Source organism: Chelonia mydas, chromosome 1, assembly GCF_015237465.2.
Source record: "Chelonia mydas isolate rCheMyd1 chromosome 1, rCheMyd1.pri.v2, whole genome shotgun sequence".
Lineage (NCBI taxonomy): Eukaryota > Metazoa > Chordata > Testudines > Cheloniidae > Chelonia > Chelonia mydas.
Window position 1 is genome coordinate 59,106,526 of NC_057849.1, and position 16,538 is coordinate 59,123,063.

General features: G+C 43.2%; 1 protein-coding gene across 8 annotated transcripts in view; it reads left to right on the top strand.

Annotated features, from left to right (window-relative positions):
• Positions 1–16,538, top strand: part of RUBCNL (rubicon like autophagy enhancer) — a 51,453-nt gene that overhangs the window by 17,417 nt on the left and 17,498 nt on the right. For 6 of the 8 annotated variants that reach the window (XM_043522502.1, XM_037894121.2, XM_037894131.2 and 3 more), the window contains 3 exons: positions 1,613–2,302; positions 15,140–15,225; positions 16,196–16,403. In XM_043522502.1, the coding sequence (XP_043378437.1) occupies positions 1,613–2,302; positions 15,140–15,225; positions 16,196–16,403 (984 nt within the window). Of the gene's footprint in view, positions 1–1,612; positions 2,303–15,139; positions 15,226–16,195; positions 16,404–16,538 lie in introns of those variants that run through there. The other 2 variants (XM_043522506.1, XM_043522510.1) reach the window with 2 other exon arrangements.

Here is a 16,538-nt window from a genome sequence, read left to right on the forward strand (position 1 = left end):
TCAGGATGGTAAATACCTTACAGGGTAATCAGATTCAAAACATAGAGAATCCGTCTAGGCAAAACCTTAAGTTACAAAAAGACACAAAAACAGGAATGTATATTCCATTCAGCATAGCTTATTTTCTCAGCCAGTTAAACAAAACAGAATCTAACGCATATCTAGCTACGTTTCAGAGTAACAGCCGTGTTAGTCTTTATTCGCAAAAAGAAAAGGAGTACTTGTGGCACCTTAGAGACTAACGAATTTATTTGAGCATAAGCTTTCGTGAGCTACAGCTCACTTCATTGGATGCATACTGTGGAAAATACAGATGTTTTTATACACACAAACCATGAAAAAATGGGTGTTTATCACTACAAAAGGTTTTCTCTCCCCCCACCCCACTCTCCTGCTGGTAATAGCTGATGTAAAGTGATCACTCTCCTTACAATGTGTATGCTAATCAAGGTGAGCCATTTCCAGCATAAATCCAGGGTTTAACAAGAACGTCTGAGGAACGAGGGTGGGAGGGGTAGGAAAAACAAGGGGAAATAGGTTACCTTGCATAATAACTTAGCCACTCCCAGTCTCTATTCAAGCCTAAGTTAATTGTATCCAATTTGCAAATGAATTCCAATTCAGCAGTCTCTCGCTGGAGTCTGATTTTCAAGTTTTTCTGTTGTAATATCACAATTTTCATGTCTGTAATCGCATGACCAGAGAGATTGAAGTGTTCTTTGACTGGTTTATGAACGGGCTTTGTTGCAAGGATAGGTTCCTGGGTTAGTGGTTCTGTTGTGTGGTATGTGGTTGTTGGTGAGTATTTGCTTCAGGTTGGGGGGCTGTCTGTAGGCAAGGACTGGCCTGTCTCCCAAGATTTGTGAGAGTGTTGGGTCATCCTTCAGGATAGGTTGTAGATCCTTGATAATGCGTTGGAGAGGTTTTAGTTGGGGGCTGAAGGTGACGGCTAGTGGCGTTCTGTTATTTTCTTTGTTAGGCCTGTCCTGTAGAGGGTGACTTCTGGGAACTGTTCTGGCTCTATCAATCTGTTTCTTCACTTCCGCAGGTGGGTATTGTTAGGCCTGTCCTGTAGTAGGTGACTTCTGGGAACTCTATCTAGCTAGATTACTTACAAAGTTCTAAGACTCCATTCCTGTTCTGTTGCCGGCAAAAGCATCACACAGACAGAGAGAACCTTTGTCGTCTCCCCCCCCCCCACCCCCCCCGAGCTTTGAAAGTATCTTGTCTCCTCATTGGTCATTTTGGTCAGGTGCCAGCGAGGTTGGCTTAGCTTCTTAACCCTTTACAGGTGAAAGGGTTTTTCCTCGGGCCAGGAGGGATTTTAAAGATGTTTACCCTTCCCTTTATATTTATGACAAAATGTTTACTAATTATACATGCTTGGCTAGGAATGGCTTACTTTACTGTTGATGATTATCTATGATAGATCAACAATAGAAACATTTCCTGGTTGCAGGAGACAAGATCCCTAACCTTCCAGTGGAAGTGGTGTTGGGGGTTTTGTTTGGAATTTTTTTTTTTCATTGAAGGTGTTCTCTATTCATGCTGTAACTAGTAACCTTTTTTTGATGATTTCCTAACCTCTCAATCCCTTACTTTTCCTAAACAGATGAGTACTCAAGGCCAGCAGTGATTGGGCATGCAGGAAATTTTAGATCATTCCTGGACAGTACTGCAGCTATCAAAGAAATTCTAGCATCTGTTCTAAATGCATCTGGTATTAAACCATCTTCACTACCAGAGAAAACTGTATTGCAGACAACTGAAGATCCAGACAGCGATATGGAACACTGGGAGGAGAGTACCGATGGTGATTCTAATGATGACAGTGACACAGACTATACACATCACAATATTGCTTCTACACAAATGGATGTTAGATTTATGAGGCATAAGGCATCTTGGGATAATACTCAGTGTAGTTCTTCTAAATCTTCACTGGTTCCCTCATCATGCCCACTTTATCCTGGCAGAAGCTCCATCACTTCGGCTTTAAATAGCTCATCCCGCTTGGAAATGTCTCCTCTGAAATGTGATTACTTTACCCAAGTGACATTAACTGGAGGCACTGTCACATCATTGACAAACTCTGCTATTATGTGTTCAGAAAAAGAACTTAAAAACTCTTCAAGTTCACCAGACCACCCTTTGCCTTTTAAAGGAATCTCTCCAGATTCAACAGCTAATGAGCTGTCAGCAGCATTTAGAAATTCTGAGACTTTGGAACCCATGCCACTCAGAGATGAGGGCAGAAATGCTTTCCACCCGCGTTCACAGTCAGTGCCCTCTGATCAGCAAGGTAACTTTCATTTAATCACTTTCAAACCTTTTCCAGTTAAGACTTTTGTAGTACTAATGGATAGACCCAAATGAAACTGGTTTCACTGTGGTGATATAACTGACCACGCAAACACTGCCACTTGGGGCTGTCTACACTTGAAACGCTACGGTGTAGACACTACCTACTCTGATGGGAGGGGTTCTCCTGTTGCTGTAGATAATCCATCTCCCCAACAGGTGGTAGCTATCAATGGAAGAATTCTTCCGTCAACCTAGCGCTGTCTACATCAAGAGTTAGGTTGGCTTAACTGTACCACTCGGGTGTGGATTTTTCCCACCCTTGAGGGACGTAGCTGGGTCAACCTAACTTTATAGTGTAATCCAGGCCTTGGAATGGGACAGAGTAAAGATGGAGGAATAACAAATTAAGAATAGCTGTTCTCTGGGGACAAACTAATCAGTGAGACTCTGAACACATGCTAGGGGGTGTCTCTGCTATTTTCTTTTTATAAGAATGCTAAAAGATTCTAATTTAGTACTGAATCTCTAATAGAACGTAAGTCATTTAACTCTAATAATGCAGGTAATGTAACTTAAGAGACTACTACCCAACTTTATCTTATCTCAGAATTTCCCTTATGCTAAAAGCAAATAAAGTAAATCTTGGCATTTTTTGCTTTAGCTAATGATTGAATGATGTGCTGGAGGGGATTCCTGGAAGACCCTTATATTGTTTGACACCAAATTGCACAGAAGAAAGAGGGGTGATTTCCCTGACTCTGATGGGAATTCATCTCCTCTCTGGGTACTGCTATATCATCCTATGCCACAGTTGACTTATACCTTCCGCAGAATATATATATTTTTTGCTTTTGGAATAGACCAGATTTCACCAAAAGGCAGGTATCCTCAAAGGGATGGTATCTTTAGACTTACACCAAAAGCTCTTCATTTGTCATCCACCTCCTTCAAATGATGCAAATCTTAACACTGTGCTGTATGTGCAACATACTCATATTTTGTTCCGTAAAAAAACACCACCACCATATTCATTCCTGCGAAAGTGCATATAGTAAGTTTGCTTGTTCTGGGGCATCACCTCCTGGAATTGTTACGATAAAGAACTTATGTTTTATAGGAATCTATTTTCTCATCAGATACTCCCCACTGTTCTTTGTGAGCACATAAACAGGATCAGGGAGAAGAGTTTTGCAGGAGCCCCTTGTTCTAAATACAGTGTGAGCAACATTGCTGATAAGTTTCAATTTTTGTTTGTTTAGTCATATGAAGAGTACAGTCCCAGATTGTCATCAATGGAAAATAAAGTTCTCTATTAGTAAGGTGCAGGACAAATAGTGACATTAGGGGAGATGGCATGGTCTAATCCAGCATTTTTTTAAAGTTTGGGTCATGACCCAGTACTGGGTCGCAGCATGTAAGGCACTGGGTTGCTCTGGTCAGCACCGCTGACCGGGATGTTAAAAGTCCTGTCAGCGGTGCTGTCCAGCTAAGGCAGGCTAGTGCCTACCTGTTCCGACACGGCACTGCACCTTGGAATCGGCCAGCAGCAGATCTGACTTCTGGGCTGGGGGCCAAGGGGCTCTGCGCGCTGGCCCCACTCCGAGCACCGGCTCCACTGTGGGGGGTGGTGGTGGTGGTGCGTGCGGGCGAGAGCCGTGCGGAGCTGCTTGTGCACCTCTGCCTAGGAGCCAGACCTGCTGCGGGCCTCTTCAGGTGGTCCACAGTGCCAGGACAGGCGAGAAGCCTGCCTCTGCACCCCGGCTGTGCCGCTGACTGGGAGCTGCCGGAGGTAAGTCAGCGCCCCAACCCCGCAACACCAATCCCCTGCCCCAGTCCTGAGCCCCCACAAACATGGAACCCCTTCCTACACCCCAAACCCCTCATCCCTGGCCCCACCTTAGAGCCTGCACCTGGAGCCCTGACCCCCTCCTGTACCCCAACCCTCTGCCCCAGCCCTGAGCCCCTCCCACGCCCCAAACCCCTCATCCCCAGCTCTGTTGGGTCACAAGCATCAACAATTTTCTTCAACTGTGTCCCCAGATAAAAAGTTTTGAAAACCACTGGTCTAGTCTAGTGGTCATGGCACTGAACTAGAAGTCAGACCTGGGTCTCTTTCTGTCTCTGCCACTGGTCTTCTGTGTGTGTTTGGCCAAGTTGCTTCATGCCCCTGTTTCCCCTCTCATCTTTTGTCTGTATTGTTCTTTAGATAGTGAGCTGCTATTTGCAGCAAGGACTGTCTCTTCTCATGTGTTTGTACAGTGCCTAGCACAATGGGGCCCAATCTCAGTTAAGACATCTGTCTGCTACGCTAATACAAATAACTAAAATGGTAACTGATTTGGCTTCTACTTAAAGGAGACCTGAAGGTGGAGGGATTGGGGGGTTTGTGCTCTCTTCCCCTTCTTTATGATTAGAAAAAAGGCTTGAACGAAAGGCTTTTTTCTCTTCAAAATTTGAAATTTTTTTTGTTTTTACCTTAGAAATCTCAGGAATGTCAAATCTTTTGTACTCTGTCTTGCTAAAGGGCTCTGAGGAACCAAAAACATGGACTGGGCATTCCCTCAAGGCCTGCTCCAAAACCCATTGGAGCTAATGAAGACTCCAATTAACTTCAGTGGACTTTGGATCAGGTCTTCAGTTATTAAATGAAATGGTGTAGGTGCTGAATCGTCACCAAAAATGCTTTCAGTTCAATAGTTTGTCAGGCATTTTGGATTAAATAGATGTTGACATAAACAAAAGGTAACAATGTGAGTAAAAGTCATCCCCAGCCCTCAGTGAATTGGGTTTCCTTTCATTGGTATCTGATATCATAATTGTATTAGCTTCTCAGTCATCCAGGAACCATAAGGTTGAGACGGTGTGAATTTCTAGTGTAAGGGAGGGAAAAATCAGGCTGCCCGGGTATCATAAATAAATGCTCCCCCACCACCCAAAAAAACCCCTTAAACACATTTGTTTCTGTTTTTGTTACTCTAAAATCAACATTGCACAGTTGACAGACTCTGTGGCTCCACCCCTAAGTACTCTAGTCTACAGGGCCAGCTCTACGCACCAGCACGTGCTTGGAGCGGCACTTTTCAAGGGGCAGCGTTCCGGCCCTTTTTTTGCTTGGGGTGGCAAAAGACCTAGAGCTGGCCCTGCTAGTCTCTCTCACCTGTCATGTTAATTCAAAACATGTCTTGATCCTGCAGTGAGCTCCTAAATGGGCAGACCCCATTGCAGGATCAGGGACTTTTAAGAATACCTAGTTATTTGAGACATATAGTTTCATAAACACTGAGCAGTTGATTAATGTGGCCGTGATGATTGTGGTTTGCTCCAGTTAGGTGCTTTGTTCATTGAACCAAGCACAATGTATTTGGATCCTGTCCAGAATAGAGAAGGGAAGAAACAAACTACGCCCATGTTTGTAATCAAGTACAGCTAGTCATGCAGGTCTGGATAGTTTAATCCTGGCCAAGTCTCCAAACTGTTGCCAGGGATTGTTATGCATTAAAGTTGCTTGGAACCATCTGTCTTATTGCAAACAATGGAAGCTTGTGGCATGTCTCATGAGTCTGATGATGTTGGCTAGTGTAGTGGTCACCTGGAAAACAAATGCCAGAATGGGTTGAGGGGGGAGGGGTGGATAGAGATGAAGTAAACACTCTAAAAATGTCCTTGCCTGTGTTAATATTACTATAGATCCTGATTTCACCCCCCATCATTTAGTCCTCAGAGGTGCTAGGGTCCTATCATTTGAGCCCTGCAAATCCATGGATATCCATATCTGTGGATGTAGATGTGTATATATGTGGACCATTTTTGCGGATTGTGGATTGGATGCGGATACAAATTTTGTATCCACACAAGGCTCTACCTATCATGCATAGTGGGATAGTCTTTGTCAAATTATGACTTCTGTTTTTGCAATCTCTTCCATTCTGTGTGCTGACTACAGTTTTGCATTCTGTGCTGGAAAAACGTTGTCCAGGCCAGTCTGTTGCACTGCATTCCAGACAGGTGTCCAGCCCAGGAAAGATGCTTGACACCTTGTTGAATTACTATGATTTAAAAGCCCTCAGATCATCAACTTTGACTGTCTTGAAACTGCACCCAATCTCATGGAATAATGAACTTTCTACTCAGAAGTCTGATGGGAGGAAGGGGCTGGAATGTCTCAGTTTGGGCACCTGGGAAAAAAGCATAGACTGTATTTAAGAAGGGGTGTTTCTCAGTGGAGCAGGGCCATTCACTACCACTTGCAAGAATATCTGGGGCGGGGGGGAGAGGGAGGGAAGGAGGGACTTTCTACCTAGCCTGAATACTGAGCATACCTTTGATTCTCAGAAGGATGAGATAAGATTGGGGACGGGTGTGTGTGTGTGTCTCTGTCTCTCTCCCTCACCCCCCCCCCCCCCAGGACATTTGTTGTTTTGCAAAGATATATAATTTTCTATTGCTTGTTAAAGTAAAGTGACTGTGCTTAAAACATTCCTTTGCTGAATCTGTGTTCCTTGCCTTTCTGCCATGTTGTCCCCAAAGGGATTAAACTAAAAGCCAAGATTGACCAGAGAGTAGGTGGAATTCTGAGGGAGTGTCAGCAACTTGGGGGCTCAGGAGGTCTGAGGTGCTGGTTCCAGAGTCTGGGGGAGGCAGTCCCACATCCAAAGGAAAGGCTTAGACATGGGCGGCAGGTGAATCCGGGGCTTGTCCGGCCCACCCCTTCTGCCCCCCTTCCCCCGCTGGAGCCCAGAGTCACCCCCTCACCAGCCCCAGGCCACCCAAGCACCCCACCCAGCCCTGGAGCGCCAGGCGGGCAGGCAGCCAAGCATGGATCACAGTGGGCAGCAGTGTTTTCCCCAGGAATTGAAATTAGGGGGGGCGGGTTTGAATTTACTGGGGGGGAGGGCCGATGAGGGGGGAGACTGTGAGGGTGAAGGTAGGCTGTATGGCACCATAGTAAAAACTGAAAAATGTTTCATGACCATTTTATTAGATTTAAATCATGTTTTAAAATCCTCACACAAATTAAAGTTGGCTACTCAAGCCTTCTATGAAGCACTACATCTACATACTTCTTGGTTTCTTGTTATAATTTTGCACAACTCTGTTAATGAACTTCTTGAATGCAATGCGTTCAACTTTGGTGGCTTCTCGTGTGTCTGGTACTTCCATTCCTTCAGTTGATATGCCCATTAGTTCATTCAGATGATCAGGCAGAAGGTGACTTCTTTCAGAACACAAAATGCTATTCAATGATGAAAAAGAACGCTCAACTATAGCTGTTGTGACTGGAAGTAGCAAGAGATGACTTCCTACTTCTTTCATCCCAGGAAACATAGCATAAAGATCAAGTCGAGCCACTAGTGATGATAAAAAAGAAGTTGAAGTCAAATGTTCATTCATTCGTCGAATGATATTCCACTCTGTGTTCAAATTCTCTATTCTGTCCTGAGCACATGGCAGCCCCATTGCTGGTAGTGCCTCACTCCACTCAACTGTCGGTGTTTTATAGGACAGGGATCCCTAAAAGCTACATAGAGGTTGAGTAGAATCTAGAAGTCGCTGTTGTAGATTTTTAAGAATCATGTCTGTGTACTTTTTCAGTTTTCTTAACAAACACCTCTTGTCCTCTTCACTTAAGGATTCAATATAATTGTCAATATAATTAGTCAACTTCTGGACTGAAGTCTTTGCTTCTTCCAGTACTTTTTCAATGAATAGTTCTCTGATCCAAATGTAGCTTCTATTGCTGGACAAAGATCTACTACTGTTGAAGCAGATGCCTGGATGGCATTGTTTAATGACCCAAGTGGTTTCAACAGTAGACTTACAAAAGATAGAAAGGCAATAGTCTTCTCTGAACGTAGTAGCAAAAGTAATCCACCAGCCTCACTACTTAGATCCATCCCATCTTCGTAGATACTTTCCAAAGCCAGTAATAATGGCTGGAGTAATTTTAAGATAACAGCCAAGGATCGTTCATGAGAAAGCCAGAGGGTTTTCCCAGGTTGGACTAATTTGAACTTCAGTCCCACTGTATCTTCTATATTTTCCAAGATATTCAGTCTCTTTGGACTCTTGCTGAAAAAAGAATATAATGAAGACATTAAATGTGTAGCTTTTTAAATGTCTTTTGAAGACTCTGCAGCTCGTACAAGCGCTAGTTGGAGTAGATGGCCTCTACAGTGTGTATAGGAGAGATTAGGGTTACACTTTTCTCTAAGCAAAGCTTGTACTCCACCATGTCTTCCAGAGAAGTTTGCAGCTCCATCAAATGCACAAGCAGCCATCTGTTTGGGGTCCAACTGAGAAGCAATTAACTCTTCTAAGATGTGGGTTGTCACAGATGCAGCCAGTGTGTCTTCTATAACTTGAACATCTAGAAATGCATCTACTGGCCTACCACAGATATCAAGATAATGTACACAATGACTTAATACTTGATGCCCATTTGCATTGGTGCATTCATCAGCCATGTATGTAATTTTTTTGAATGTGGTGAGAGAGTTCTTCACTTTTTCAACTGTTGAGTCTTTCAGTGTTGCAACACATGCTTCTAGCCAGTCAGTTGAGTTTCTTGCAGAAAGATAGTGAGCATTTGCTTGTCTTGTTCAGAACCAGTGTTCAACTTCAGGATGAACAAGTGACAATGCACTTAACATTGGCCTCCAGTCTGTAGTGTGTGGTATCTCTTGCTTAAATAGAAAGTATGATGCCACAGCCATGTTTGTTCGCATGAACTGTGTTATGTCTCCAGCATTCTTAACAGCCTCGTTAGCGCTCACTGGTGTTGTCCTGGGTCAGTGGAGACTCAGAGTTCAGAGGTGCTTTCACATGAGTTCACCTCCCAAGTGGGGGGAAAGAAGGCACCTTGCTCTTTCCTCCAGCTGCTCACTATTCGCTCTGGCCACTGTTGTTCGTTGTGCCACCGTTCACTCCATTGCTCTGTTGTCAATGGCCCTGCACCATCACCTTCTGCTGCCATCTGCCACTGTGACCTCTGCCAGTTGGTCTCTTGAGGTTCCACCCAGCTCTCAGTGATTCAGTTGAGCTCTTAGTGGGTGAACCTCACTGCTAGTGCAGACTGGACCATCTCTTCCACAGAAACACTGTCTCCACTGCAGGTCTTAGCACTTTGACCTGATTATCAGTGATTTCAGCTGTAGTGGTCACTTAACAAAACAAGAAACTATCCATGGAGCCTAATCAGCTCAGTCTTTAAACAGTGGAGAGGGGCAGGTCAAATAGTACTTGTGACTCAGGCAGACCATCAAGGAAAACAACTGTCCCCAGCCTCTCTCGATGCCCTCAATCAGTAGAGGCTAAGTACAGTTCTACTGCCCTTTACTCATACAATAAGAACAACATTTCATTACTCTTCCTCCCTCCCTCCCCCCTGCATTCAAGTGATTTGTAACCCAACCCCTGCCAAAATCTATCACTTGGGCAACACAGCTCTGTTTGTTGGATACCTAGGTAGATTAGGTGTGAATGTAAATACAATCTGGTCCTGATGCCTCAACCCCCCCCCCCCCCAAGTCGCTAATTCATCACTAGCTATCAGGGAGAGCTCATTTAGACTTTTCTTACAAATCATAATTTGAAATTATTAGGTTGGCCAACATCACCAAAATGAATGCGCTGACATTGTCACAAAAAACAACAGCTGTATAAGGAAGCTAGTCTATGTTCATACTTTTCAAATGTATTATACTTTTTCAGATACATGTATTTTATCATACACTTTGTATACTTTTAAAGTGTGTATTAGTGTTTCAATTTCAATTCAAATTTCCAAACAATCACTACATTGGCAACACTGCATGTAACTGGTTCACAAAACTGGGGTGGGGGTGGGGGTGTTGGGGAAATGGAAAGTGGGTGTAGGGAAGTCCCTGGGCGGCATGGACCCAAGTCCCCAAACGCCAGGTGGGTGGGCAGCACGAGCACTGGCTCCAGCTGTCCAGAGTCCCTGGCTGGAGGCCGGCCCCCACTAGCCCCAGCCTCAGCCCAGGACAAGGGTGCCAGAGTCCTCCCAAAAGTCGGGGGGGCCAGGGGCCCCCGCGACCCTGCCCGAGGTGGAGGCAAAAGCAGCCCCCTGCCTGTGTCCCAGGTCCCCAGCCTCAGGCTCCCAACAGCTGCCCACACAACTCTCCCCGACCCAATTCCGGTCAGGGCCCTTGGAGCCACAGCCTGGCCATGATAAGAGCCGGGCAGGCAGCTGTGGCAGACCCTACACCTGCCCGCGGTGGGGTGGTTCGAGCAGCCCCTGGCCTGTGTCCCTGCCTCCCAGGTCCCCTGCCCAGGGCAGGTGGTGCCTTGGGGGCAAGAGGAGGGGAAGGGGGCTTCGGAGCACATGGGATTCAGTGGTTAGGTTCCTTCACAACCAACTGGTGTCAGTCAGAATGTGGACTGGACCAAGTTTTGAAAAAAGATCATTCAAGGATTAGGGACTTTATTTTGTTAAACCTGAGAGATTTTTTTTTGGGGGGGGGGGGGGGGGGGGGAACCTCATTCAGCTCTGGCAAAGAAAATAGATTCATAGATTCCAAAGCCAAAAGGAACCACTGTGATCATCTAGTCTGACCTCCTGTGTGACACAGGCCAGAGAACTTCTCTAAAATAATTCCTAGAGCATATCTTTTTTTTTTTTTAAAGCCAGTCTTGATTTTAAAATTTGCCATTCGCTTTGATTCTTTATACTATGCTTAGAGCTTTAAACTTACTGTGCCATCTCAGAGATCATGCAACTTCCAGAATCCTCAACTTCAGGCCTCTGCTTCTCTCTTCAGCCAGTTAAACCACTGGCTAGTGGCTTAGGGCAGAGAGTGGTATGAGATATCTTCTTCCCTCACTAGAGCTGTGACTGTGAAATTGCACTGAGGCAGGAGAAGGGACAGTAGAAGGGAACAGGAAGCCAAACGACCAGACATGAACTGCTTAATTTTAGAGTGGGAATTATACTAGAGTGTTTTCTCTTTGGCATTCTATTAATTGTCAGTTAGATTCTTACCTGAAAACAAGCATTGTCCCTCTCTCAAATCCACCCCCACCATTTAAATGTTGGTGTGATTCCTGCTGCCTTGTCTCCCACTGCTAAGGAAAAAGCCTGGAAAATGAAAGCCTCTTATACCAATAAAATAAAAACCAGCAGGATCTTATTAAAGGGAATAAGGCAAAATACCACATTTATTGTGAATACAGAAAGAATCATAGTAAGCAGTTAGTTATAGCTATAACATTCCATTCAATTTCATATTTATTCACACATTCATTCATACACACACACACAGGTTCTGCAAGGTTATCATAGTTACCAGTCTTAGAGTTGCACATGCCAAGCCACTGGCCAGGTGGCCTGGACACGAGGAGGGAGCAGGGCCTTGTCAGGTGTTCATCTGATGCTCCTGGAAGTTGGTTTGCAGAATCAGACCCCAAAGTTCTCACTTTCTAGAGTCCATTTTTATAGGAATTTCTTCCTATGCCAGTCTATGGGAATTGCTTCATCATGCTGTTACTGAATCAATCAGCAGATGGCACATTCCTGACAGCTCCGTACTGCCAGATGTTATCTTGTTCTTTGTTTCTCCCATCCTTGAGGCTGTTGGGTGGATTCCAGCCTGCTCTCCATGAGTCCTCTGGTTGTTTCCACTTGACGCCTTCTTCGGCTGATGGACACTGGATTCTTAGGCTGGCACCTCCCTGATCATTCAGTTATTATCCACACCAAGCATCCATCCACATACATCCTCTATCTCTATTTTAATCACAATTGTTAACAAAGTGAGATGAATACAACAAAAAGGGTGGGGAGTCTCTGGGTGCTGTTTCTCTTGTTACAGAGTATTGCTTTGAGTCTCTCTCTCTGTGTGAGTAGTTGTTGTTACAAAGTATTGCTTTGAGAACAGACTCTGTTTTAGGATGTACTAACACAATTAGCAACTCGCAAGGTTCACACAGAGAGGGAAAGAAACAGTAAAACCAAGAGACCTCAAACCAAGAGACCTCTTAATTAGTAATACCCTGGAATTTAAATTATGGAGAATCAAACTCATTTGTGGTTTTTAATACAGAACTTCTTTAATATGATCCAACAAGCCTTGACGTTTAAATCCAGACAAACTGTTTTTTAATGGAATTTACTTTTTAACTATGAAACTGTTTCTACTTATCCTATGAAACTTCCTCTAAGGACCTCTCCAATAATCTCTGTTTAAAAAGGGCCACACTAAGGTCCCCCCTACCCCCATGACTTCAGTACAGTTTAATTTGAAATTCAAATCTCTACCTTTGCTAGGTAACTGTTTAAATGAATTGCTTTTCCTGGTCTTTGAGGTGATGGGTGTGTGGCAAGCAAAATGGCTGTTACTTCCCTTTAGCATTAATTTTTTGCCTAGGTTACTCAGAATAAGCAGTTTCCTAATGTGACTGTCTGAAATGTCCTTTCCCAGACCCCAACAGGGTTAGAGCAGCGATGCACAGTGCCTAGCAAGCAAACTGACAATTTTGTCCAAGGGGGTGAGGTAATTTCTTTTATTGGATCACCTTCTTTCTCTCTCTCTCTTTCACTAACAGAAGTGGGTCCAATAAAAGATATTATCTCACCCACCTTCTCTCTCTAACATCCTGGGACCCACATGGCTGCCACACTGCATACAGTTTTATCTGTCACACGTTGCTGTCAGGCCCCACCAAGCTTCCTCCTACAGACTGTGTGCGCACCACAGTTCTCTCCTTCCACACCTCCACCTGACTAGGCAGGTGGACGCTTATCCTTCTTGGTAGCTACAAAGTACAGCTAGCTCACTCATACTGAAATGGTGCATACAGTGATCTGTTGCAGATGTAAGTTGAGGCTCCAAAGATGATACAATCTGAAAAGGAAGTAAAATTTTTAGATTGTTTTAAGTTTAATCAGATGTTTTGGTGAACCTTGGCTGAGTTAAAACTTGAATGAGAGGGCAGACTTCTAAAAAGGAAAGTACGCACTCTTAGTGTGATCCCGTGTTTGGTCTTTTTGTCTTCCCCCACCTTATCCTAACTAAGCTCCTTCAGGAGGGAAATGGGAACCCGTTTGAAGTAAGATGGGGAGGACAGGATTACTTTATCGTCAATGTATGTATGCAGTGTTGTTGTAGCTGTGTGGGTCCCAGACAGACAAGGTGGGTGAGGTAATATCTTTATTGGACCAACTTGTGATTGATGAGAGAGACAAGCTTTGGAACTTACAGAGCTCTTCTTCAGGTCTGGGAAACTTACTGTGTCACAGCTAAATACAAGATCAAACAGATAGTTTAGCATAAGTAGTTAGCACATATTCTAGTTAACACATATTCTAAAGGACTGTTCAAGGTGAAGTGTCCAATTATAGCCAAATAAAAATGCTTAACATATTGAGAAATGTTCAGTGCTAATTATCTGGAGGGGGTGACTTGCATAAACTATTCTTATGTGTTTTGGGGAGTCTCTCTCTGTTCATTATAGTTTATCATTTTAAGCAGAAAGTCTATGGTGGAGAGGGTCTAGTTTGAAAAAGACAGACCATTTGCTTGTCATCTGGATGTTCTAAATCATTTTATATTGCGGTATACCCAGAATGTGCCAGATGCTGTGTGAGTACATAAGAAGCCAGGACCTGCCCCAAAGTCTTTTTTACTGAAACAAGTTAATACATGCAAGGTAGGGAAGAGAGAAACAATATACAAGCGAAGTGGTCAAGGTGGTGGTAAGCACAGGTTTTATTATCGTACGTTCCTTGATATATATATATTTTGTTGTGACTGTATAAACTATCCCCTTGCCCCTCTATCTTGCCAATATTAGTTGGCTAATTTCTTGTAGTAGTGGTTTTTAGGGATTTGAATATAAAATATTAGAATATGAACCAACTAATTTTAATGAAGGTGAGGCTTTAATTTCAACAAGAATTAAGACCCATTCCAGCACATCATGTTTATGTGATTGAGTGTAGGTACTCGAGCTATAGAGAAACAAATGTATGCTCTGCTCTATCATAAAAAGGTGCTGAAAGGGATGAGATGGTGCTTTTGTTTTCCATATTCATCAAAATCACCAGTGAGCATTGTAAAAATGGCAGCTGCTACGCTGTAAAACGAGAAATGCTGCATCTCTACGTATGGTGGTCCTACATATGCTAACATGCAGTAGGGATTCAGGACATATGGAAATATACAGCAAACTTTTCTGAACTTCTTGCATTCATGTGAAACCAACGCCCACATTGTCTGCAGCTGGCCCCTGTATGATTAGACACCCACTGAAACCTGTATTGTGCTAGCATGAGTCTTATCTTCCAGCCAGTGGCTAACAGTTCTGAGCAGCGTTAACTTTCCACATGCTTACTGTAATAACACATGGCGTTTTCCAAGGGTAGCATAAGGAGTACCCTGGCTTTTCCATGTGGCTTTTCTTAACTGCTCGGGTCCACACTCATTTTTTTGTAGTTCAGTGCACTGGTATTTTATGTGCTTGATAGCGTACTAAATGAACAGCTTTGGGCTTTGCTTAGACTTCTGAGGCAGGTTTACAATGAAGTTGTGTTGCAGTGTATTTAAGCTTTGTTTCCCCTAAACTTGACATACTTTCTCCAGGTTGCCTGGATAAGTTAAGTACTGTTTGTATTTTCAAAAGACCAAAGTCCCTCAAACTGTCTCTACCTTTGACAATTCCTTCCTCCTCCCTCCCTGCGACCCCCCACCCCCCCCACTCGCGCCCTTGACAGTTTTGGAAAACAAGGGTAAGTTTTTCTCTTGGAAAGTACTTAACATATTGTGGCTAGTGCAAAGAAACACATAACTAATAGTAATGCTTATTGTTACACCTACAGGTGCTACTTCAGATTTAAGCATAGGAGCTATTTCCTTGAACCGTTCCTTGCAGGATATCTTCATGCTTCCTGTAGATGTGGAGAAGGTGAGAGCATTGCAGTCATGGATCTATTGCGCCAATATTCTAGTGCAGAATAATCACTTATGAATAATTACACTTGATTGTTTGCTAGTCAGTCTACGTAGAACTGATTCCGTCTGATTGGCTTTAGAAGAACAAACTTTAGTGATGCCAAAATTAGTTTTTTACAACTTGCTGTTTTTCTTTTTTTATTCTGTTTTAGGATGAGCATTTGTACAAATTAAAATTCAGCCCAAGCTTTTCAATATTGCCCCTTCTACACACCCTCCTTTCACTCACTCCAGGGAGTGTAATACTTTAAAGATACTCCCTTTTCATTCCAAACATTTTCCGAACAATGTTTTCCCCTTTCCTAAACCTCCATTTTATCTACATTATTTCATGCTATTCTGTGAAAGTATAGCACAGGATTTGTTTTGTGCTAGTGTTATGTGAAGGAGTAAATAACACTTCCTTATTCACTTTATCCACACCAGTCAAGATTTTATAGACTTCAATCATATCCCCTCCTAGTCACCGCACCACTTCAAAATTAACATGCACACTAAAGTGTCTATATATACCTCACTCCTTTAATTAAATCCTAGTAAATATGCTACATGATTTAACATATGCTTACTAAAATTTATGTTGTAATCTTGGGAATATGCCCTTAAAAATGCCTAAATATACACATCTGCCAAGAGACTACTCAATTAAGCATTTGAAGTTTCTTCCTTTTGATTTAAAAGGGGGAAAGAAAATAAATGCAACAAATATTCTTTAAAAACATTAAGACCAACATAAATTGAGTTTCTTGGATACTGTACCTCTTACCCACATTATTTTATTTTAATTTCCATCAGCTTCTTAAATTAAAGGCCATGTATGCTTTAAGTATGCATTCTTGGCTTGTTAATGTTGGGAAGAGAAGCTGACACTAATTACACTAATAAGTAAACTAGTAATAAACATTCCTCTTTTCTGTGCCCAGGAGAATGCACACTTCTTGGTTGCAGATATGATCATAGCATCTTTGGAGAAAATGAAGTGCAGTATCCTAAGTCAACAGGCAGAGTCCTGGAATGCAGAGGAAACCAGTGGATGGCTAGGCAGCTATCAGACTGATTCAGAAATATCCTCTTGTACCAGAGTAAAGACACAATCTGCTTCTTCGGGTTCTTCAGACAGTGGCTATGAAGGTAAGTTATTTCATTTTAGCCCATAATGTAACGCTTCTTGCCTGTCTTTGCCCGATTACCCTACAGGAAGAGTTGGGATGGGTGTTTCTCATAAGTGAATTCCCTGTCCTGTCTAATCTTCACTGACTCCCCAGA